At 39.0% G+C, this 27,038-nt stretch overlaps 1 protein-coding gene across 1 annotated transcript in view; it reads left to right on the forward strand.

Annotated features, from left to right (window-relative positions):
• Positions 1 to 27,038, forward strand: part of LOC122789682 (relaxin receptor 1-like) — a 976,275-nt gene that overhangs the window by 500,484 nt on the left and 448,753 nt on the right. Inside the window, exon 3 of the mRNA XM_044057098.1 lies at positions 15,438 to 15,515. Within this exon, the coding sequence (XP_043913033.1) occupies positions 15,438 to 15,515 (78 nt within the window). The remainder of the gene's footprint in view (positions 1 to 15,437; positions 15,516 to 27,038) is intronic.

Raw genomic sequence — 27,038 nt, forward strand, 5'->3', positions numbered from 1 at the left:
TTAGGTGTGCTGTTCCCTAACTCTAGCACATAGTACTCAGACACTATCTGATAAGGGATAGGACACCTGACTTAGGTGTGCTGCTCCCAAACTCTGGCACATAGTACCCATACACTATCTGATAAGGGATAGGACACCTGCCTTAGATGTGCTGTTCCCTAACTCTAGCACATAGTACCTGGACACTATCTGATAAGGGATAGGACACCTGCTTTAGGTGTGCTGTTCCCTAACTCTAGCACATAGTACCCGGACACTATCTGATAAGGGATAGGACACCTGCCTTAGGTGTGCTGCTCCCAAACGCTGGCACATAGTACCCAGACACTATCTGATAAGGGATAGGACACCTGCCTTAGGTGTGCTGTTCCCGAACTCTAGCACATAGTACCCAGACACTATCTGATAAGGGATAGGACACCTGCCTTAGGTGTGCTGTTCCCAAACTCTAGCACATAGTACCCAGACACTATCTGATAAGGGATAGGACACCTGCCTTAGGTGTGCTGTTCCCTAACTTTAGGACATAATACCCAGACCCGACCTGCCTTAGGTGTGTTGTTCTCTAACTTTAGCATATAGTACCCACACACAATCTGATATAAGGCATTATCATCCATGAGGGATAGGATACCTGCCTTAGGTGTGCTGTTCCCTAACTCTAGCACATCGTACCCAGATACTATCTGATAAGGGATAGGACACGTGCCTTAGGTGTGCTGTTCCCTAACTTTAGGACATAATACCCAGACCCTATCTGATAAGGGCTAGAACAACTGCCTTAGGTGTGCTGTTCCCTAACTTTAGCATATAGTACCCACACACAATCTGGTATAAGGCATTATCACCCATGAGGGATAGGATACCTGCCTTAGGTGTGCTGTTCCCTAACTCTAGCACATCGTACCCAGATACTATCTGATATAAGGCACTATCACTGATAAGGGATAGGACACCTGCCTTAGGTGTGCTGCTCTCTAGCAGTAGCGTGTACTGCACTGGTACTGTATGATATACTGTAACACTAGAACTGATAGGCAGGAGATGCAAGTCTTGGTGTTCTGGAAGATACAGTTATAAGGAAAACAGCTCTGTACTCCTCTCTAACAGTAACTTATCATGGTCTGGTAGTGTATTATAACAGAAATGTCACCAGTGAAGGGGACAGTATCTGTATCACAGGTGTACTCCTGTCTATCCTTTGTCATCGGAAATGTGACTTAGAAGGGTATGGTACCTCTAACATAACTATACTGTTAATAAATAGTAAATAGTCATGTTCTGGTATCATATAGCATCAGGGATGTCACTGATGAAGGCCATGGCATTTCTAATATAGGTGCACAGGTACCTAACAGTAAGTAGTTATGTTCTGGTATCATCTGGTATGTCAAATGTCACTGATGAAGGGCATGACATCTCTAACATAAGTGCATAGGTCCTAACAGTGAGTCATCATGTTCTGGTACCATCTGGTATCAGGATGTCACTGATGAAGGGCACGACATCTCTAACACAGGTGTGTGTGTACCTAACAGTAAGTCCTGTTCTGTTACTATCTACCATTTAGCATGAGGATGTCTCTAATGAAGGGCATATCCTGTCTAACATAACCTGCATTTGCACAGGTGCCTAACAGCGAGTCATATTCTGGTAACATCTAGCATCTGGAATGTCACTGATGAAGGATATAACTTGTCTAACATCTCTTATAGGTTCATAAGTTCATAGGAGGTCACAAGGCTAATGGCCCTAGGGCCTTTATAAGTCTAGCCATGTTATACCATGTTCCATAATTGACTTTGGTTCAATGGTCATTTGCAGAGTGAGTCTATGATTAACACCGACTACCCATGTCCATGAGGGACATAGGTGCCACCTCTGGGGTGAATTTACAGTCTCCCATCCAGTTGTCTAGGTTGTGTTTGAATAGGGTCATTGAGGAGCTCTGCTTCACATGAATTGGGAGTTTATTCCAGAGGAGCAGCAAACTCTGGAAAATGTATCTGTCTCTAAAGCATGTTTTACATGTGTGTGTGTGTGTGTGTGTGTGTGTGTGTGTGTGTGTGTGTGTGTGTGTATAAATATATATATATATATATATATATATATATATATATATATTAACATAGATGTACTCCTTTCTAGCAGTAATTTGTCATGCTATGATACCATATGACATCAGGCATGTCAGAAATGAAGGGCAGGTGTTTCTAACATAGGTGTACTGTATAACTATCTAACAATTGTCTCTAACATAGGTGTACTATCTAACTATCTAACAAGTGTCTCTAACATAGGTGTACTATGTAACTATTTAACAGCAAGTCATCATACTCTGGTACTATCTGCCATTAGAAATGAAACCACTACAGGCCATGGGAGTTCTAACACTGGTATACTCACTCCTATCTAAACACAGCTTGTCATGCTGTTGTATCATCTGGTGACCGGAATGTTACTGACAAAGTAACAGTACCACTAACAGGTGTTCTGTAATCCACCAGTAACTCATTATGATTTGGTATCATTTGCATCAAAATATCACAGCTGCAGATCACTTTATTACTAATGTAGGTATACTATATCACATTATTACTAATGTAGGTATACTATATCATGTTCTTACTGTTGTTGTTCGGCTTTTCCCGGTTAGGGGTCGCCAAAGGGGAACTCCAGTCTGCTAATGATTGGCAGTAGATTTTCACAAACGCCGAGGTGCCAGCTCGATGTTCAACCTTCCACGAAGGCACGCCCATTTACGCATGTCTTTCGAACGCCCACCCAACCGCAGGGAGGACATACAGACTCCACACAGAAGGCACTCCCCACACTCCAGCTGAGAATCGAATGGGAGAACCTCTTGCTGTGAGGCAACAATGCTACCGCTGCACCACAGCGGCATCTATATCATGTTCTTACTAATGTAGGTATACTATATGATAGTATCTTGTTATGTCCTTATACCATATGGCATCAGGAATGTCTCTGATGAAAAGGACAATATCTTTGACATAGCTGTACTGCTGTCTACCAGTAAATTATTATGCCCTGATTTCTCCAAGTCTCTTTTTGGGTTTCTAATACAATGACAAGAATGGACACCAGTCTTGATTCAGGGTATGATTACAGTTTATGAAATTAGTATTGTTTCAGTTTGATGTTAGCCAAAACTGCTCTTCTCAGCAATCACAATGTGCCCAGAATTGCCTCCTCCTGTAATTCATGCAGGTATTGGTAGCATATCTATGAATGTAAAGTATTTGTACTTAGAACCATTGCTCCTACTACTATTGGAACTGTCTGTGCATCTTTCTTCCACATTGCTCTTATTTCCGCCTGCAAATCCTGGTATTTTATGACTTTTCTCTCTCCATATGTCAGACACTGTAGTCACTGGGTGTAACGATACACTATTGTCTTCTGTCTTCTTTTCGTTGATTACAATATCTGGTTTTCTCACTTGTCTTCTTTCTTCTTTTCATTGATTACAATATCTGTTTTTTTCACATCTACTTTTTGAGCTGTTTCTAATGGGTAATCCCATGTGATATAAACTTCATCATTCTCTATAATCCATGTTTCCAATCCTTGTCGGCTATTTCGATGCTGTAGTGTTTGCGCAATCCCTAATGCAACAGTCTTGTGACATTATTGTGCCTTTCACTATATCGGCCCTCAGTCATGAGTGTATCACACTCAGCAACAACATGTAGGAAGTGTTTCCTGTTCTTTTTAGCAATACCATGCCATTCATTGGCAACTTTGCTGATGTCCTATGGAACATCTCTGCTAGTGATGTCCTGTTATGTTTTGGAAGCATCTGCAATCAGAAATATCATTGCTTAGGGACAGAGTATCTCTCGTGTGTATGCTGTTCCCCAACAGTAGTTAATATTGTTTTGGCATCTCGCATAAGGCAGTGTTACTGATGAGGATAAGGAGTAGGGCATCACTTACGTCCATTATGACATCAGGAATATTACCAATGAATGACATAGGTCCTAACAGTAAAGCATCATGCAGTCTTAGCACATGACATCAGGAATATCACTAATGCAAGGCACTATCCCTCTAAGATTCATAGGTTCATAGGTTAGTACTAGGCTAACTGCCCTTGCGAGTCATTGTAAGCCTAGCCAATTTTCCCTTGTGAAACTCAAACCCTGCACCTTGTGTTTGTAAGGCAAACACCTTAACCATTAGGCCGCCCTCCCAACCCAAAAAGAGAGGTGTTTTGCTATCTGCTAGTAACTCATCATGCTTTGCTACTATATGGCATCAAGATTATCACTGATGAAGAACATGGCATGTCTAAGATAGACTTACTGCTATCCAAGAGTAACTCATTGTGCTCTGGTACCATACGGTGTTAGAAATGTCACCAGTGGAGAGCAAGGTATCTCTAAGATAGGTGTATTCCTGTCTAACAGTAATTTGTCATGCTCTGGTATCATATGGTATCAGGAATGTCAAAGGTAAAGGGGACAGTATTGCTAATGTAGATCCTGTTAGTAACTTATCATACTCTGATACCATATGGCATCAGGAATAGTACCAGGGAAGGGCATGGTATCTCTTGCTTCCTTGCTCACCCTTTTACAAGTCATAATTGACTTCTAGAGTGACCTCAGGGACAGCCATCATTGCCTGCAGAGTTTTCAAGGAAAAGGGGGAAAAGGAAGTAGGTCCCCTAGTATTTTTCTGTATGACACATGCATGCACTCAGACCTCTGGGCAGTTTAGAGTCCGCAATCCACCTAACAGCATGCCTTTGGAATATGGAAGTAAACTAGATCACCTGATGTAAACCCATGTGAACACAAGGAGGACATGTAGACTCTGCACAAAAGGTTCCATACCCAAGAAATGAAACACTGGTATATTCTTAAACAGCAGTAACTTGTCATGTGTTGGTAGCATCTGCCATGAGAAATATCATTGCATAGGAGCAAGAGTATCTCGTATTTGTGTGCTGCTCCCTAACAGTAGTAAGTAGTCTGGGCATCTTGCATAAAGCAGTGTCACTGATGAAGGGCAGGGCATCACTAACATAAGTATATTGCTACCTAAAACTTGACATGTAATGCTATGGCACCATATGACATAGTCTAGCATCAATAACATGGCTTTGATAGCTTTCTCATATGTGTGTGCTGAATATAACAGTATAATACACTGAACTGGCATCATAATAATGGAATAGATATCTCTCCCCCCCAAAAGGAGAGATATCTATTCCAGAGGATTGTAGCCCCCCAAACATCTCCAACGCCCAGGTGAGAACTGCCCTCACTAAGGCAAAAAACACAGCATCCATGGGACCGGATGGTGTCCCCGGCTGTGTGCTTCATGAACTCAACGAGGAATTAAACCCACAGTTAGGACAGCTGTTTAATCTTAGCCTCACCTCAGGATACGTACCCAAGGAGTGGCGTACGGCGACTGTGGTCCCACTTCATAAGGGCGGTGCCTCCACAGACCCTGGAAATTACCGCCCCATTAGCTTGACAAGCCTTATCTGCAAAGCCATGGAGAGGATCATAATGGAACTCATAAATAAAGACATAGGGAACTTGCAGACTTTGGATCCAACCCAGTTTGGCTTTGTCAAAGGCAGATCCTGCCTCTTACACTTGGTTGACTTTTCGAGACAGTCACCAAGGCCATTGATGAGGAAAGGCAGTCCATACAGCCTACCTCGACCTGGCAAAGGCCTTCGACACAATACCCCACTCAGGTATCATCGAAAAACTCATCAGCTTGAATGTAAACCCATACATCACAAGATGGGTTGCAAACTGGCTAAGCGACAGAACCCACAGGGTCAGAGTTGCTGGAGCCATGTCAGACTCAAAGCCTGTCACAAGTGGTGTCCCACAGGGCTCAGTCCTGGGTCCACTCTTGTTCGGCATCTACTTTTCTGAAGTACAAGCAAACACAGGAGGGTTATGGCTGACAAAGTTTGCAGATGACTGCAAACTGGGCCATAGTCGAAAACACATCTGAGACAGATATCCTCCAGAAGGGCCTCACAGAAACAGATAACTGGTGCCAGAGCCATGGCCTGAAGTTAAACGCCAAAAATGCATAGTCATACCCTTCGGGAAAAACAAGGTTACCCCTAGCTACCATATAGGTGACAATCCACTGAGCACAGAAAAGTCATCAGGGATCTGGGGACCCAAGTTGACAGTAGTCTTTCGCTTTGACACTCATGTTGCTAAAGTAGTTAGGAAAACCTTCTATATCGCCCACCTGATCATGAAGGGATTCACATCTAGATCAAGGGAGGTCATCGTCCCCTGTACTCATCACTCATTAGACCTATGATTGAGTACAATGCCCGCTCGAATGTATCTGACCAGACACCTGATGCAGCTTGAAAGGCCCCAAAAGTTCCTCACCAAAAGGATAAAGGGTCTCAAAAATATGTCTTATGCTGCCCGACTGAAAGAACTCCAGCTTTATTCAGTCTCATACAGCTTGCTCAGAGGTGACCTGTGCCTGACATATAAGGCCATGTCAAACCCAGATTTGATGAATATGCTTCACCTCAAAAAATCTAGATCCCTCAGAACCACAAGGGCGGGAGACTTAAACCTTGACACGGTTATAAATAGAACGTGCTGGAGGGACAGATTCATCACCCAGAGACTCCCTATGCTGTGGAACAAAATCCCGGTACATGTGAGGCAGAGCACCTCGCTGGCCTTGTTCAAGAGGAATCTTGACCAATGGATGGGAGATCGCAGATATACCCCAGGGATTACTTCAGTGTCACTGCTTGACAGAGGCACAGAAAAATGATAGGCATAGTTTTTATTCAAACTAAAGGGGTGGCGAAAGCCACATAACTATGGGCTAGGCTTATAAATGCCCTTGGGCAGATAGCCTAGTATGAACCTATGAACCTATGAACCTATGAACCTATAATAAATGGGAGTAGTATATCTTATAAATGGCAGAGTGTTTTCATAATGACTGTGGAACACTTTTTTATAAAGAATGCACAGAAGAGGATCCAGTCCAATCTGTATTAATGTCATGATATTACTGATATACAGAATATCAGTAAGGCAGCTGGCATCTACTTCTCCAGGGTAATATGGAATGTTCTCTGGTATAATTCAAACTCAAGAACATATGAAGATACTTGAGAAAGAAAGTCTGTTGAGTTCACCTGATTATTGCTGCTAGCGACAATGGACATCCATCTGTCATTCCTTTTTCCATTTTTTGACCCAATCAGCTTTGAGCTCCTCAGAAATTTCACACTGCATCCATTGCTTCAGGCTATATATTCCATGGCCCAAAGTATATCCTGTCCTCCTTCTAGCTGACAAACAAGTCCCCTTCTTCACTTCTTTTCTTAATGTTTAGCTCTGCCCTGCCTTATTGTCTTCAAAAATATGCTATGGACTCTCATGAACAAACTCTTCTTCATTTAATGGTCAGTGTCTATCTTTTTTCTTTAGTTAACGAGTAATAACAGTACCTTTGTCCTTTTTCCCTAATATGTAAATGCTAAAACTAATTATTTCCATAGTTGAGCACCTCCAGAGAAGAGGAGTTTGATGACTAAAAACTCATTTTTACAGTCGACTAAAAGTCTTGGCAAAGGAGACAATGAAGGCAATATATAATGAAATACAGCTTGAGGTTTAAACTTAGGAAGACATAGGAGACAGTAACCAAGGTGGTCATGAGGGGGAAAGTTTACATACATACATGGAAGCACCAGTGCCTTATCAAATGAAACAGATGAGGTGGTAGCAATTAGGGTCAAGGAAATGGTAGACAAAAGCTGAGATGAGTGTGGGACAGACATTCTCAGGTGGCACATTTAAAATTAATTCATTAGTAATCAACATTATAACGTGAAATCACTGTTTGATTCCTGTTATTTGTGATAAATGATCCAGATTGCAGTATCTCTTTGATTTCACCTTCAAGATACTTGGATCTCAGAGTATAACAATGTGTGTGTGAGAGTAACTACAGTGGAGGACATACCCCTACCATTTGAGGTGCGAGGGGATCAAAACCCTCCAGCCAAACATCTTTTTAAGTGTATTTTGGCATTTTGAATCTTGAATTGCTTTAGTGAATGTTTCTCTTTTTTTGTTATACTTGTGAGATCCAGTCACAAAGTTGTGACATTATACAGCTAGCATTTTTAGACTATAACTTTTGCTAGTTGCAAGAACACTAAAGAAGGATATATTAGAGAGGATAATGAAGGTCTGTGATTGGACACAATGGAGAAGGCTTGACACTGATAAGGACAGAGGGAGATCTGGCAGACAAACAGAGATGGGCTGACTCCATCTTGACAGAAGGAACAGCTATACCTAAAGCCAGCATGGAAAGCTGCAGTTCAGTCATCAGGCCTTTAAACTAAGATGTGTAGTGGAAATATGATTTCAAATCCATTCATTACATAAAAGGATTTGTATAATACATTAAAGTAGTCAAAGCTGCATGTCCTACGTCACATGACGAGCTAGAGCATCTAGATCATCGATGATGGTTAACCTTTTGGGCTCGGCGTGAAAAAGAAATTGGAAAATGCTTATTTTGACTCTGCTGGCATGTCACACCCCTGCCCTGCGAACAAAACAGAGAAACTATTCTTTACATATTCATTTATTTAAAAAAAAACAGTCCAATTATGTGTGCTGCTATGAGTTAAAGTAAAAGAAAAATCAGTGACTTACAACAGAGAAAATAATATGTGTACTGATAATTGGGCTTAAAATAGTGCACCACAAAATTACTCTGCTTTTAATAGTAATTTTGAATTGAACTAAAAAATATGGAACACACTGCATTTGATTTGACTGACATCAATTAATGACTTTTTTGTTGTAGAGTTTTAATAGATAAGTGCAGGGTCACATATTTCTTGTATTTTTGTTCATTCAGTTTCTTTGGTAACTCGGGTGTTGGTAAATGCTGGTGTGTCACCCAAAATGTTGTGGCATGTCACCTTTGACACGCGTGTCATAGGTTCACCATCACTGACCTAGATTGTACTGAATGCTCATTGTTACATAGCCACTACAATTCTGTAATCTTCAAAGCCTTGTAATCTTCAAAGCCTCTGACTGAATTCTTTATGACAACTTCAGTCATATTATTTGTCTGAAAGCATGTACTTCAAACAGCAAAAAGTTAACAAACCTTCATTTATGATACCACAAATTCCAAGACAAAGGACTATTACATTTTGAAAAAAATAATGAACAGTGACACCTGCTGTTCTTATGCATCTGTTCAAGTATCATGTAATGCTAATGAGTCTTATATGTAAGGTTATATGTCTGAGATCACTTAAATGTAATTGCTATTTGTTATTTGTGCAACAAAACTGAGTATACCAGAAATGTAAATTATGGGTTCTACCAGTTTCCTGATTTATTTAATCATAGGATCATAGGAAATGCAAAGCAATTTTGTTTTATGACCATTTAAGCCTTGCTGGCACCCACCATTAGACTGAGCCTCTTCTCTCAAGGAGGAAAGGCCAATCAAGCCAAGGGTGAGTTTGTCACACTACTTAATTTTCAATTTTGGGAATATATTCTAGAGGAATTTTACACGCTTTGTTATGCACTGTGAAACTTATCTTGGATACAGATTCAATGTTTAAAAGTTGCAAAGTCAAATGTGTCATCACATATATACTTTAGAGGAAGACATGCATTTGTTATTCATTATTATACAACAACCCCCCATTAATATTCCAAAACGTGCACACTGATTGGTCAGTGTGCACATTGTAAATCAGACTTATACTAATGGAAAAAGGTCCAGTTGCCAGGACTTTTTCCATTAGTATAAGTCTTTTTTTACAGCAACGGAGAACGCAAGATCTCCGTTATTATTTAAACACTGTCTCGCTACGTTAAAGGAGTTTAACATAGCGAGGCAGCTTTAAAAAAAGTAACGGAGATTCTCCATTGCTTTTTTTAAAGCTGTCTCACTATGTTAAACTCGTAGCAAAACAGTTTGTAAAAAGCAACAGAGATCTTGCTTTCTCCGTTGCTTCCACCCACAGCTCTGATGTACTGCCTAAGCGTACACATGCGCAGTACATCAGAACTGCCACAGAATACCAGACAGCTGCGGAAGGGCATCAAGGAGGCATTATACAATGCCATTATTTAAGAAAATAAGTATTTTTTTCTTAAATAATGTCATTGTATAATAGCAATAACCCACTTCTGGGTGTGGGTAATGCTGGATTTACCCACGGTTGTCTTCGCCCTTGTGACCAAACCACACCAACCGTGGGTAAATCCAGCATTACCCACACCCAGGCGTGGGTTATTGCTATAATATAAAGCTGCTATTAAGATAACATTGTTATTAGTATTGTTATATTCAAATTTTAATCTAAACCTAGAGTAAGTTGTCCAAAACCTTAAGAACATCTGATGCAATGATGACATTTTAATTATTTCTTTAAAAAAATTATGAGTATTCAATTAAGAATAAGTAACATCTTTTTAATAACCAGAAAATCTTAGATATCATAAACCAAACCTGCTACAGTTAGTAATAAAAGGTCAAAGGTTCAGACAGTTAGCTAGGTGTTTCTTTCCCTAACTGACTCTCTGACAGTTCTGAAATGATGCTACCCTTTTTTGCAAAAAGGTAGTTTAGATTGCATGAATTGTAAAGAATGGTTTAAAAGATGTGCTATATAAAATTAGTATATGTTATGAGAAAAATAAAATGCCATCATCTTTTCTTCCAGAATGTTCTTTCTTATTATTTTTTCCACAACAAACGGAAGGAGGAGAAGATATCACAGAAGCATAAGGTAGAAGGTGCTCAACTAACAGAAAGAAGAAGAAAGGAACAGTACATAGCAGAGAAATCAAAAAGATGATTTGATATGTGGTTGCTTAGTACTTTGTAATATAAGGAGGCTGGGTTGGAAGATGGGGAAACTCAAATTTCAAGACAGGAGGAGAAGGTTAAGACTGATGGTAGAACAGAAAGAGGTTATTGGATAGGGAGGTGTCTGGGAATAGGTTGCTCAGAAATGGAACAGAAGGGAGAGGTGGAGATGAAGCAGTAGTCTTTACAACGAAAGGTATCAGATGCAAATTCTCATAGGAGCAAGAACAATACCCCATGATAAGACAGAAGACAGGATCAGTAAAAGGTCTTGCTATTAAGGTACAGGAAAGAGGGTAAATGGGGACATGATACAGTTTATTAGTAACAGGAAGTAAGAAAATGAAGAAGAAGAAGTGAGCAAAAGGGATTTGGGGGAATTTGAATACTGTAAGACTGAACTGGCAACAATGTTTATAAACACTGTGCATGACTGCATAGAGCTGGTGTGCACATTAAGCTACACACCACAGCCCTACACATGTCTTATTAGTTTCCTAACACCTCTAAGTATTATGACATACTACTGTACACCTGAATGAACCCAGGCATGTGTCAAGAATGCAAACGAGCCTCCACAGCACAGATTGTGATTTACGAATGTGTGAGCCATGGAATACACTGTGCAGTGTGGTCTAGGCTTATTGCTGTATTACCATGGGCTATAAGCACCAGAAACACAAATGCTGCATGCACTGTTCTGTTTCTGTGAAGTTGTGCACAGCAGGCCATACCTAAGCAAAATCTCTGAGAAAGGTCTGAGCTGTACCAAGAGAAGTTTAAACATTTTAAATAGATTTTTGCTATCAGGGATAACATAGTGGCAACAGCAAATGTGTGTGAGAAGCACACACAATGGTAGTACCCCGTTATATATGTCAAGCGGCTTCATCCAGTTACAGCAGCAGCAATACCAGACCCCTTCATCTGCAGACTATGTAAAGAAGGCTGTTCTGCATTCGTGACAGCATAGCCCTAAGCATTCCTAAGTCACTCCTTGCCATGACTACAGTGTGGTAATGGATGACAGTGTGCACAGTTGCGTGCTTTATTGACAGGTGTATTTGTCTATTAATGTCAGCCAGGCTTTGTGATTTAAAAAGGGAAGTCAGATATAAGGGATTTCCAGTAACAAAAAGTCCTTTAGCAACATCCTTAGAGTCTGACATGCATTTTTTGTCTGATACAATGCTTCCACTACTGGCTTTTCTTCTGCATCTGCTGAAGAGCATCAAAAGGAGTTCCAAGTTATAGGATGTGAGCAGCCATATAGGTGAACTGGTGCTGGAGGCAATATTCTCGCAGTTGCACTTTGTGAATTGTCCTGCCTTACATTTTATTATTTTATAACTAAAGAGTAACTGTTAACTTATTATCAGGAAGTATGACATATTGTCCATCATCCAGAAATGCTATTAGACCCAGAAAGTACTCTGCTCTAGCAAGGGGCACTTATCTTCTGTCCATTAAAAATTGATGATGGAGATTGCCTGCTCTCTGGCAGTGCAGCAATACTGCTAATTTGTGAAAGATACCAGAGTCTGAGTTCAAAACCTCTAAAAGTGTTTGTGTGTGTGTGTGTGTGTGTGTGTGTGTGTGTGTGTGTGTGTGTGTGTGTGTGTGTGTGTGTGTGTGTGTGTGTGTGTGTATACACACACCAGTATTTATTTTATATCCCTTAGCATTCAGTACCATGTGGAACACATTTATCTGCTGTTCAAGCTCTAGAATACCCTTACAGAGGCATTTTGCAGATTCTGGTGGATTTCCTTAACTGCTGCTTATAAAATGAAACCAAATGACCTTAACTCTGCTACAGTCTTTAGACACTCTTATTCACATTTGGCCTGAGCTTCTGACTCGGTTTGTAATTTATCACAGCTTGTCCTCCAATCTTGGCTGTGTTACCTTCTTCTTTCTAAAAGCTGGCAATTTCTTTTAGGTGTTTGAATATAGTATATGTTTTTTATATAGGATAATTCACCATGCATTGTTTTATCACCTAGAACACCGACATCTTTTAAAAAGTTGTCTACAGTATTGCATTTGTCATGCTGAAATTATGGTATTCATATTGTAATCTATCTACAGGATTCTCTTCAAATTATTTTTTCATTTTAATAAGCCTGAATATATATTAGCTGACCTTGTCATGTGATATTCCTGCTTATTTAAACATTAGTGAATGACATGTTCTGGTTTTATACCTGTTAAAGTCCTGTGTGTTGAATCTGGTTCTTTTATTTAGTCTCATTGTTCAAATAAATGTATTAAATATATAGGTGGAGTTTAGAGTGCTGAAGTGCTTCCATAGTTTGGAGACAATGCAAATGCTGTATATAAGAACTAAGGCTAGAATTAAAGCATATTAATAAATAGATGAATGGAAAGTTATTAAAAAAGAGGACATATATAGGAGATATTGAAAGAAGAATATGAGAATATGCATAGAAAAGTAGGTGGAAGGCTTGAAGTGACAAAAATGGCAAAGAGGAGAAAAGCATGGTTTATGGGAAATTTGAACTGCAATAGGGAAGACGGTTAACAACTGTATTTTTTGGTGACTTGTAATGGTTATACAGAAACTGATGGAAAATGTAAAGAAAATAGGAATTTCTTGCCAACAAATGCTGCTCTAGGCAGAATTTTGCCCAATCAGGTAAGGGTAGTAGCTTCTCTACAGATCGAGGTGAAATTCACTGAGTAGCAGTAGTTTGAAGAAAAAACACACAGAGGAACATAGCTTCACTCTCTGGTTTCTATAGGAAATCATTGCCAATGCACACAATTTCTGTGTGTGACCTGCCCATTAATACTCTGCTGGAGAACATTCTTTCTCCAGTCAGGGTGAAGATGTACAGACTGCCCATTCTCTGAAGATGCATACTACACCAACCTACTGGAGTTCCATTTAAGTTGGGCATGTATATACTCGCATATAAATTGTTTAATAATACTGGTGTCATATTTCTTGATTTGCAGGTGCTCAAAGATGGTATAGGAACAAACCTGCAGGCATGAGGAATGTGTCTATACATATAGTTCAAAATGTAAAACATTAAAAGGACTGTATGCAGATTCCCATTAAATTACTAGTCCAGGTATTGAGTTATTTGGTGAGAAGTTAAAGGCAACAGACAGACAGATGTATTTTCACAATTCTTGAGATCTCCAGTGTTCCACTTTTGTCTGTTGCTCATCATTAAAGATAAATGACTGTTCTTTCTTGTCTGAGAAACAGTTCAGCTATTTTATTAAAATAACTGAGCTTTGCTGATATTTTACCACATTTACACACACATACATTTTGATCTCAAAAATCGCTTTTTCTTATTAGGAGAAAAACCCTTATTGCTGACATAGTTTTCTCATAAACCAATAATCAGTTGAGATGCTATTTGTTTTATTTATGACTGTACATTGATGGAAAAAGAACAGTAATCTACTAACCAGGTATTCAGAAAGCTAGTAGTTTGAGTACTGTATAACTAGTACTGTTACTGTTTTGTGAATAAATCCAACATCACTTGACCATCTTATGAAGTAATAATAGGATACAGTTCAGCAAGCAATCTAATATTTTAAATTATTTCATTCAAGGTTTATAATATTTTTGTGGAAGGTTCAGGCATAACTCAAAACTGATATGATTTAACCAAAGTGCTATGATTTCTACCCTAAATTTAAGCTTTCTTCTCTGCATTTTCCATTTTTCTGAATAAGGTCTGCCCTACTTAGAGGAACACATCCTATTAAATAAGTGAAGTCAGCCTGTACAAAGATTTGCTAGTACTAACTGTAGAAGAAATAGTATTTCAAGATATTTTATTATGAAATACAAGAATGTGCTCCTCTTTTTGAGTCTTTACTATGATTTTACATGCTACAGCTATGAATCTTAATGCAAGAAATTGAGAGGTGTGGTTTAAAGGAATCCCAAGTCTCAGCTGTCCCAACATTAATTCTGTTTCCTTATGAACCATTCCTGTTTTCATTTCAATCGTATTCCATTCATACATGATTGGAATAATCAAAGGTTCATAACAATTGCATTAGTCTCAAAATTCCTCAGTATTTTAAGATACTGTACCTCTCAATATAATTTTTTTTATTTCTTGATTTTTTGATGTAGTTTCTTTTTTGCAGTTTCTTCTGCATCTGTTTGCTGTTTTCCATGATAAAAGGCTCCTGCTAGGGAAAAAGGGTGTAACCTCTAGAGTGATCATCAGATAAGATGCTTACCTGTTTCCCCTGGTCTGCCATCTCATCTTGCAACTTTCCTCCCAATTCACTGTAATGCCTAAGTAGACGTCCTCTTCAGTGAACCAAAATAATTACTGCATAACTGGCACTTATATGGAAAGCCGAAAGACTTTTAACTGGCACTTGTAGAGGAGGCAGAAAAGAGTATTTTATTTCACTGGGTCATTCTGCTACCAGTTTAAGTGTGTTTAAAATGGTTATGTATTTACCTGTTGCATTACAAATTAATTATTTTCTTTCCCTTTCTTTTCCCTTTTTAACAGGTGATAACATTGGCTGGGCACAGCTTCTCACTCCACACCAGAAAAATTCCTTTGAGGAAGAAGAACCAACAGGGTGTTGTAAGTAACAAAATGTCATAGATTTCTCACCTGCGTATGATACGGTGTATATACAAACAGTGCATCTACTGCTCACAGTGCAAAAACCTGAATACATTTCACCAATACTATAATGTGTGCGTGTGTGTGTGTGTGTGTGTGTGTGTGTGTGTGTGTGTGTGTGTGTGTGTGTGTGTGTGTGTGTACATTATGCACATTCATGTGCATAGGTGTAGGGGACATGAATATGTTATGTCTGACCTTACTCCTAACACTGACATAACCTATTCCTGAGTTAGTGACCTAGAGCTCAGAAAGTGTGATCTGAAGTTGATAGGTGGTTGGCATATCTTTCGAGGATAGGGGCACTGAATGAGCAGTTTTGAATGTTAAATGAAATAGATTTGACAGTGACTTTTGAGGAGAGTTGTAAGGAAGTGATGTTGTTAAGAGCTTTATAGAACAGCATGAGGAAAAAAAGGTGTGACCTTCTGGGACTGGGAGCCAGATGGTACAAAACAAGGAGGTGCAGTGATGTTCATAGGGTGAGTAAAAAATAAATAAATCTGTAAATGTGATTCAATAGGTTTTGCAGAGCAGAAGGATTTTTCTTAGCGGGATAGGTTAGGAGTAGGAATATGTATGTAACCTGAGCTTGTAGGATATCTTTACCTTTAGTTGCTATACCTTCCTGAGATTCTGCATCAAACACTGTATTTCTGTTTTTTGATTTTAGAAGCTTAGTGTGAGCAGTCATTGTAAGAGAGGGATCCAGAGTAAGTCCCAGGTATTTAAAAGCGACAACAGCTTCTAGCTTCAAGGTCAGTTAGGCCTGTTTTTATCCTGACAATGGTTTCAAAGAACATGCATTTTGTTTTCTTGGAGTTGAGTAATCCTTTTTCTCACGTTTCTTTAAAGTGGGGTCAGCAGGTAAAGAAGTGACAATGTGTAAACAATTATTTAAATCTAATTCATGAAGAGCTCTTTAAATATTGTATCCAGTCATCAAATATGGAAGTGCTGTGAGTCTAGAAAGTTCAAAAATGTAGCAGCACTGCCTTGTGACTCTGAGAACTTTTGTTTTCTTGCAATTGACTGACCACTAGAGAGTTGCAAAAGAGAGTGAACGTCTGTATCACTTTAAGAATTCCAAAATAGGTGCACTCAAGTCAGACTAAATTATCACAGTCTGTCTTAGTAGTTTAAGGAGCTCCAGGCCAACAAAACATTTTACTTTGACTGACAACTGTTGAGGCAGCTTTGTGGAGAGGAAACTATTAAACCGATACTTTCTTTGACTTAGCATTTAAGTGGACATACTCATTCGTATGTAACAAACATCTTGCTACAGTCGCAATACCACAATCTGAGCACTTAATCAGTGATTGGGAATGCCATACAAGGTTTTTATTAATAAATTCTAGTACAGCACAACTGCATTATCAACACCTGCCAATTGTTGTCCCTGACAGCTTCAAGAGCAAGGTAAATAAAAAATAAAAACAAGAAAAGGGCCATCACGTCGAAGACCAAAGGAAAAAATACTCTTCTATTCTGAGACCAAATCAAGCTGATGGATACAAATGTAACAAGCAGCTTGCTACAGTTAAACTGATGCAACTATTACAAGCAGCTTGCTACAAATAAACTACTATACACTTCCAAAGATTCGTAAATAACCCCAGCACTGGTAGTAAGAGCTGCTGTAAAAAAGTGGCTGTTTCCATGATGTGGTCACTTGAGGTTCAGAGACACATTAGCTGCAGTCAGGAAAGACCCCATTACTGGGTAATTTGAATGTCTCTGAATCATTGTTAACTACCGGTAGTTTTTGTCAGCACTTTCCTGTGATAGTTAACACTGGTAGCCCATACATCTTGTGGTAAAGGCAACCCCCATTCACTCTCCGACAAAGATACACACAGTCAGACACATACATGTACATGAACACACACACATATACCTCTTGCCAGGCCCTCAGTTAACAATACATCCCCAATGTGTCTTCCTATTTTTTGTCCTTGTCCATGTAAAGACAGATCCTTACAGTCAGCCAATAATGACAGATACTAGAATTTCATTATCCTTAATGCTCATAAAGTGAATCCTGATGCTAGATTGATTGCTCTTTTAAATATTTACCCAACTCCCCATCGGTTCATAGGTTCATAGATTAGTACTAGGCTAACTGCCCTTGTGGGCCATTTTAAGCCTAGCCAATCATCCCTTGTGAGACTCAAACCCTGCATCTTGTGTTTGTAAGGCAAACACCTTAACCATTAAGCCACACTCCCAACCCATATCATGTATATCATATTTAAAAACTTCTCCCTGATGTCATCTAATGTTCCTTCAATTTTGTCCTCAAGCCTCCCTCAACAAGAGCACACAGTCAGCCCCTTTCAACTATCTATCCCTAACGTGACAATATGCTCCTCCTGTTAAATCAGCCTTGTCCCTCATAACTCACAAACTGTTTTAGTCATTAAATAATGTCAAAGACTAGAGTTTCATACTCCATATTATGAAAGAAACCCCATTTATCCTGACTTATGAGTTAGAGCAGTGGGTTAATGTTGCTGTACTTTGTGTCTGGAATGCAGGGCCTGAAACATTTCTCTCCATTTCTTTTACATATTTGTTAACAGTTAGACATAAGTTTACACTACCCCTGGTTTCTAGTGGCGAGGTAGAGCTCTAATATCCTTTTTGTGCGGTGGAAGGGTATGAGATTGGAATCAATTTTAATGCCTTTACAGCATGCTATATAGAGTAAACCTCATGTTTTGTGTTCCTGCCTCTCCAGTATTGTCTTATTTTCTTTTTATAAGTGCTTTTAAGGCACAATACGCCTGTTGTCTAGTGGTTGCACAGAGGACTAATATACAAGGTGGGAGGGTATAGTGTTTGAATCTTTTTTAGTGCCTTTAAGGCATGTTATATAGAATATCTCTGGTGTCTAGCTTTCCCCCAACCCACATCATCTTTTTTTTTTACATGCTTTTTGGGCATGAGACACAGTATCATTGGTGGCCAGTCTTCTCCCAGACCCACATCCAGTTTAAGTGCCATTAAGAAACAATGTTAATAAGTTATGCCTGGAGGCTAATGTCCACCACACCCACCCTGTGTTGCAAGATTTGCTTATTAGTGTAGAAGAGCATAGAGGTATGACAGCTCTCTCCAACCCACCCAAGCACACACACACACACACACACACACACACACACACACACACACACACACACACACACACACACACACACACACGCACACACACGCACACACACACACACACACACACACACACACACACACACACACACACACACACACACACACACACACACACACATACCTATCCTATGCCAATTAACTCCCTATGGTGACCTACCAGACAGGCACACACTCACACATAAACTCAAACATGCAACAACAGACATTTACTTACATGCATACAAACAACCCAATATTGTCTGTCTGCTAAACACTTCAGTACTTATCTATAACATGATGGGTGAATGCGAGCTTTTCGCTATGTTCATTAGCATGAGTGGTGGTGAGTGTCCATGTTACTTTACACAGCCAGTCAATTCTCTGAATTGCTATGCTGCATAAATACCTTACCATGGGCAGTTCTGAGGTACGTGGCTAATTAACATATAACTGTCTCCTGGAAGTCTGGACAGTCTGCAGAATTTTAGACAGTTGAGAGGCATGACACAAAGGAAGTACCACATGTCTCAATTGGCCAGAATTTCTCAGAAGGTCCAGATTGATTTTTACGTTAAATTTTTGGACTGCTCTTCATAAAATTTTTAATCTTCTGGTAAATCATTGAGGATGGAGGGGACTGGGAAAGGTGATGATAGTTGTGTGGCTTTGGAGCCCCCAAACAGGTGCTAAATTGAGCCCTGCAAATGGTAAGATCAGCCCCACTGAGACAGTTTTATCCTACACAAAAAGGCTATCCTTTTCATCTTATGATTTTTATGGATCATTCTCAACTTTGTCAGGTAACAGCTGTTTGCAACCCAGCTCTTGCTGTATCCTTAGTTTGCTTTCAGAATTACCTATATATGTCAGACTTTTTTTTTTTTGCATTAGAAAGTTGACTGGACACTCTAAATAGGCCATAGTTGTGAGTGTGCATGCAAGTGTGTGGTGTGGAAGAACTACTGCAGAAGGGCTAGCTACTCAGCAGTGTAAACTTTGGCTCTAGATGATTGAAATTGCTGAAGTGACACCCAGACCCATGTGCAAAAATGGGAAAAAAGGGGTTGTGGACAGATGGATTAGAAAGGATGTCTGAGATCCTGTGCATATTTGCACTTCTTTTTAATGTATCCCATGGTGAGTGTCTTATTCCAAACTTTAAGTTTCATATAGCATCACTTTTCTACAAGTAACTCACGGGGAGCATTTGACTTTAAGCTTTGGAGACTCATGGCAGCTTCATTTCTAATACTCCTGTACATGAGGTATCACATTAGGATATTACAGTGGACTGTCAATATGGAAGGACTCAGGCCTGTTAAATGCTCTAGTCAGTATTTTGGTTTCATGCAACAAAATCAACTTGGATGAATATCTCTAACCAATTTCGTAACAATGAAAGTGTTTATCATTTCTGTCTCGCAAGTTGACATCAATTACAAAGGCTTTCTCTCTGGGCTGCTAGCAGAGGGATGGTCAAGGTGGCACAGCTCTGGCATGGTCACGGCTGCACAGCTTGGACATGGTCAAGGCTGTACAGCTCAGGCATGGTCAAGGCTGCACAGCTCAAAGGATTTGGTTCAGTCAACAATGAAAGCTTCACATCAGTGTGCTAGAGATGAGAAGTTGCTCTCAGTCAAACCTGATCCAATGTTTTGACTTGGTTACAAGAGAACTTGACAGGGGAGTTCCTGTTGACATAGCCTAGATGAACTTCATTCATTAAGGCCTTTGATTCTGACCAACACATACGACTAATAAGAAAACTGGAGAGTTTCAGTATAGGATCACAACTGACTAACTGAAAAGCTGCATGATTTATTGATAGGAGATAGAAGGTTTTATTGAGAAGACCAATGCCAGGAATAAGGAAAAGGGCTAGCAGATTACCAATGGGGGTCTGTTCTGCATCCAGTACTCTGTGTTTGTATCAGACATATCTGAGGGGAAAGGACAAGCTCATCCTCTTCACTGATTACACATGGATAGATGAAGCAGTGAAGGAGGAATAGTGTAACAAAGGATTTAGTAGGCTGAATAGATGGGCAGAAAGGTAGCAGTTGAGGGGCATTGCAAATAAAGACAAATTGCTGCATTCCAGGAAACCTGGTGTGAACAATCAGTTGGAAGGAGTAGACCTGATATTAACAGAGAAGAGAAGAGAACTCAGTGTATTGACCACGCCAGTTTTGGACCACCAGGAGCAGACTAAGAGAGTAGTGGCAACAACAAACAGAATGCTGGGATATATCTTCAGGAAGATACATTCTAGAAGCAAAAGAGGAAATGCTTCCACTCTACAGGGTCATGGTAAGACCACACTTCAGCTCCACATACATTTCTGGAAACCATATATGAAAAATTATATCATGCTACTGGAAATAATTCAGAGAAAATCCACCAGAAATAGACTATGGCCAGAGCCTAGAGGTGCCAGAACTCTTTTCATCTGAAACCAGAAGAGATCAGGTGACATAATACAGGTGCATCAAATAGTGACAAAGAAGTAGGAAAAGGTCGCTCTGAATAAAAAGGTCAGAGTGGGAAGTAGGGGGCACAGGCAGCATATCTTAAGGACAAACTACTCACTGGAACTCCAAAATTACTTTTCAGCAGATATGGCTGTAGATCTATGGACTGGACTACCAGACTAGGTGGTGGAGAGCAAACTAAAAGAGGCATTCAGGAGGACATATAGTGTAAGAGAAAAGCTAGGACTGGAAGGGAGTTAAACTGTTAAGGCACATAAAAGGGTTGATTGTGCAGGCTTATTGTGTTTTTCTGTCATCAAGCTAATGTAGAGGAATATAACTTGCCAGGCCTTTCTCCATGTTCCACTATGGGTTATGCTTTTTATGCTTGAGAAAATGTTTGCCATGGAGAACACCTTTTTCAAGTAGCTGTTATGACAACAAAATGCAATTCTGCTAAGCAAGCATTATCTGTTGCTCCTTTTTCCTTAGTCTTTAATAAAAGACACGCTTTACTGATGAACCAATCCTACCCCATGCCTAAGTTATCTTGAAAACTAATTACAAATAGTCAAAGATATTTCACAGATTTTTGTTCATTGCACTGTAACCAGGGAGACTATCTACCTCACTAAATGAATGTTAGCAAGAAGTTCACATACTATGAAGACATGGGAAAATCAATAAGAAAAGGTGTGCAACTGTTTGTTTCCTTCAACAAAGGGAATGACAATAAAATGATTTCTAAACAATGGTTCTCCAAGAATCTTTCAAATTCATTTGACCTATTTTATGACAAATATGGCAAATCTTTCAAAAGTCATAGTAAATCACTTTGTGCAAGACCCGTTTCCTATTTGTACACCAATGACCTCCTTCTGTAATGATTCCTTAGGTGATGCTATGTACCGGAACCCAACCATTCTTGAACAAATTTGCAAAGTATTACAAGCTGGACGTGGCATCTAAGTCAAAGTCTTTCTTAAGTCATTCAATCCAATGGAACTTCAGAAGTTTGCACTGTAACTACCACTGGGCGGGGCCTAAGCCTTTTGACAGAATCATGTCCTCACATTTCAATTGGACTCTCTGAATTGGCCGTAGGTGAGAGTGTGTGCACAAGTGAGTGGTGTGAATGAATTAAAATGACAAGACTAGCCACCCGGCAGTGTAAACCTTGGCTCGAGATGATTGTAAATGTGGAAGTGGCACCCTGACCCCATGTGCAAAATGGGAAAAGGGGTTGAGGATTGATTGATGGATTTCAAACAAATGTTCATATCTCTGGAACCATAAGGATTATGAAAGAAGTATAAATGGCAAACTCTTCATCACAAACTATTTTTATATTGGTAGTATTCTTTAGGTTCTAGGTCTTAAACTGAATTTTATAAGTCACAGTAAATGCAGTAACTATTACATTTTTAATAGTTTGTAAACAGCATACAATATCTCAACAGGCACTCAAGTTGCACACATACTGTCACCATCATTTTATTCATCTAACTGAGAGCTTTCCTAGAAGGCTAAGGAGTTCTGTCTGTCTTACTTGGTTATTGAGATATTTAGAGAAATGTGAAAATGATATCTATATAAATTAATATCATAAAAACAACAGCTAATATATATTTACCTGCACTAGATAGAAGTCAAATATTAATGCAGTTGAGTTTGCTATTGTGTAAGCTTTAAGATGAGCCCTATTAAAACCTTGTACACTGCATAGTTTTGGAATTATTGTTTTAAATATGAACAAGCAATATTTGACACCTAGATGCATCAGTAGGAGTTAACTGCAGATGCACTTGAAGGTGTCACTCGGATGTAATGAGTTAATTCATGGCACTTGGTGCCATAGTGATCAAGAGAGTGTTCACTATGTTCCCTTAGAGCACCTATTTTTTTCCTTGTCTCACCATGGGGACTGCCATAAGGGTTTTCTTTTCAGTGTAGCTCATGTTATCCTCATAGAAGCTTGCATATGCAGAACTCCAACAATAATAGTCCAAGACACATGTATGCTTTCTTACATGTATGTAGCTCCCAATGCGCTCTGCACATTAATTCATGTCCCAAGTAACCCATGAACAAATCAGAATAAATCAGGGCAAACATAGTCCCCATTGCTGTTACCTTCATCTGGAGCTAGATTTCACCTCTCAAATAAAGTACATTCATCTCTAGCACAAAAGCTAACATTTCAATTAAGAAATTTGCAAAATGTTCATAATATAACTTAGTAGTGTCTAACCAAACTTTTGCTGCCTTAATCACTGCCACCCAGCAATGTGGGTCCTAGTGTACAATGTTTGTACAACCACTGTGTGCATAAAAGTCATGCTCTCAGTATAAAGGTCATTGATCCCCCAACTTTTGCCAATTTGTACATGGACTATTTGGAACATAAATTAATTTATGATTCCCCTAAAAAGAAATTCATACAAAAAACTGACATGTGGCATAGGTTTTCGGATAATGTGTTGATTGTTTGGCAAGGGGATGTGGCTCAGTTAAATTAATTTGTGCAATGTTTGAATAAGAATGAACATAATATAACATATTATAACAATATAACTTTGCAGCACAAAATTAGCTACTGTCTGAAGCATGACATTTAAGAATAATGTAACATACTGCTGCTGTCACAAATAGATATCTGCTATGCTGCTGGCTGTAATCTCCCCCTGAAAATTTCAGTACTCTTCATGGGCTCAGCTGTTTGTGTAAGTGGTTGTGCCCTGTTAGAATTTCTGAATTATTTAGTCCTAATGACATAATAATGGACTCGTATCCATCTTTATTATAGGCTATAGACAAATATGGTTTGGTCTGTAAAATACTAGAAGACAGCTGACTGTTTGATCAGAGTCAGTTAATTAGAAGAAATTTCAATTATGTTTTCTGTGGGGGAACTTCCTTTATACCCCTTTTTATTATAACTAATTATGAGGCCATAAAGCATCAATGAAATTATAAAATAGAAAATCTGAACTAACAATTTTAATCTTTCTTGTCTGCACAAGATTTGATGTGTCCATGTTGACAAGGTATGACAGGAATTAATATTCCTATCCAACCTGAACTATAAGCTGAATTGGAATGCTACTGTCTCTTCTCTTTCTGTTATCCTTTATATTTTTTACTTACATTGTTTCCTTACTATTTTTTATCCTAGACTGCACTGTAATTAATAATTGGCTTTCTCATTATCATTATTCTTTCTCCCAAGTTTACTTTAATATTTCTAAATCTCATACAGCTATTTTAATTTTTATCGTACATACAGCGGGTCTATATCAGAACATTGAAGTATTAAAACTTCTAATGTTCTGATATCGAACACTATTCAGTGAATGCTAAGAATAGCGAAGCTGGAGAACAGCAAATTCTTTCCTCGGGAAAGAATTCGGTTGGCCGATTCTGTGGCTTCGCTATTCTTAGCACTGTGGTGGAAAGTTACGGGTTGGGTTCAGGTAAGTGTGCGATTGTTTGTCCGTTAGGGTTAGGGGCAGGTTAAGTGAGTTAGGGTTAGGGCGCAGGTTAGGTGTGTGTGCGATAGTGACAGACTTTAGGGTTAGGGGCGGTTTAAGTGAGTTAGGGTTAGGGCGCGGGTTAGGTGAGTGTGCTATAGTGACGGACCTTAGAGTTAGGGTTTGGGTTAAGGTAAGTGGGTAGATAGTAGTGTATGTTTAGTTTAGTGTAGCGTTAGATGTAGGAATTTAAGTGTATGTGTGTGGTTGCTGTTTGTTTGATGTGTTTGTGTTGTGTGTATGTGTTTCAGAGCAGCAAATTTTTTCCATGGGAAAAGATTCGCTGTTCTGAATGTTCAATATTTTCATGTTTAGATGTTTTGGGGCCAATGAAATAGCATTCGCTATTTTCATCTTTCGATAACGTGATATAAATGCCATACAGCAATGTTCTTGCTTGTAAACAGCCCTTATAGCAGCTTAACCTAAGCCATTGTGTATTTTTTATTTCTGGTATTCTTAGAAACCATTCTCAAACTTGCTTTATGGTTGATGTACAGAACTGCATAAATGTCACAGAATAAATCTGACTGTATAATAGTCTTTTACTACATTTTATCTCTGTTCATCTTTTCTTCCTATACTCTTCTCTCTAGTGCGACACCTTGTGCAGTAAAACCAAGATGTTGCATGGAGTTTTCATAAGACTTTCCCACTGCAGTTGTCCCCATTACTATTTTAGTTTACCAAATTATGGGCTTATACCAAACTTACTACAGTCTAATAAGCCAATAGCACATTAATGGAGACCTTAACTAGTGGATATCCAAACTGCCTTACTTAAAGACACCATTGTAACTATCAGAGATAAACATATTATCAAACAAACAGAACGATATTACCTTGATTTTGAAGTCTTAAAAATTAAGGTAATAGTCTTTGGGAGCAGGTCACTCACAGCCAAGAGGTTATATCTTCTTATCTCAAAAAATATGAAGCTATAGAAACTGACCTGGCCTTCAGGTGAAATGGACAGATTACTTTCTAATGTTTTCATAGCACCTCATTAGTTCACTGTCAGCACCACATAATACTGGGGTTAATATATAGACCCTTCATCTCTCCTTGTATATAGCTTATTTCTGCTCATGCCTACAGCTTTATTATTTTCTGTTACTGCTTTCCCTTTCCTAAATACCACTGCCTTGTAAGTGCAATTTTCATGTATAAATTTAATTATAATGAATATAAATGCAGGTGCACTAATTTTTCTGTAGCAGTATTTGTCTAATGATTTCCATACTGTAATAACTTTTTATCCATTGCTGTTATGCTGCTATTGTATATCTGCCCTATTTGTATACATAATGAACATGCATTAAACCCTGAATTCTTTTATTGTCACATTCTGTAGACAGCAAGTGGTTATGGGCCTCCTATGTAAATTTAAATGTACAATTTTAATTACTGGATACATTAAACATGTAGATTGTCATATATCTGCAGCACTAAGTGGTATTTTCAAAATAACTCAAGGGGTCATCCTTCAAAAAGAAATTCTGAGTCTTTGGTTTAATCTCTAGTTATCAAATTCAGTGACAACACAAGCAAGCCTTATCTATTGCTGTCTGACTGTTCACCACTTAATTGCTAACATTAAAGACTTAAATATTTATAAATTACAGTTTCTTAAGTTTTAGAACTCTAAGAACTAAACTCTAAGAACTAACACCCCTAACTGGCATGTTATATGCTTTGTACTACACTGCACTTCTGACAAATCATTTTCCAGTAAGTTATGCAGTTGTCCTGCTGCACTGTCCAGAGTTGTATACAGTATTGTTTTTATGAATGGCATTATAAGTATGACATCATCGTTTCACAGAGTTCACTTTTTGCCCCTACTGTCTTTCAACCATCAACCCTCTCATGATTGACGAGGCCCATTTATTTCATTCCCCATGGGGTCAAGAGCTTCTCAATGGAGACTCTCATCCAAACAGATGTCAGTTTTTTTTTTCTTACTCATGGCCTATATTGCCAAACTCTGATATATATATATATATATATATATATATTAACTTTTGTGAGTATTTGCTATGCCTTCCACCATTCTGTGGAGTCATGACTGCTCTCACAGATGGCCTCTGAAAGGCTGCTACACATTGCAGCTTGAGTGACATGAGTATACCCCTGGGGGGGTGCATGCTGTATTCTTACTTAACCACTTAATTCAGCATTGCAGCAAACCAGACTTTCCCTCTCCCAGGATGGGTGATCAGGGATTAACACTAACTTACACCCTCCCTGGTCATCTCTTTCAGTTCCTGCAAAACTGATTAAACCGGGTCTATGTTTACTGATCATATGGAACATTCATCAAATAC

This window comes from Protopterus annectens, chromosome 15.part0, assembly GCF_019279795.1.
Source record: "Protopterus annectens isolate FY-2018-M chromosome 15.part0, PAN1.0, whole genome shotgun sequence".
Classification (NCBI taxonomy): domain Eukaryota; kingdom Metazoa; phylum Chordata; order Ceratodontiformes; family Protopteridae; genus Protopterus; species Protopterus annectens.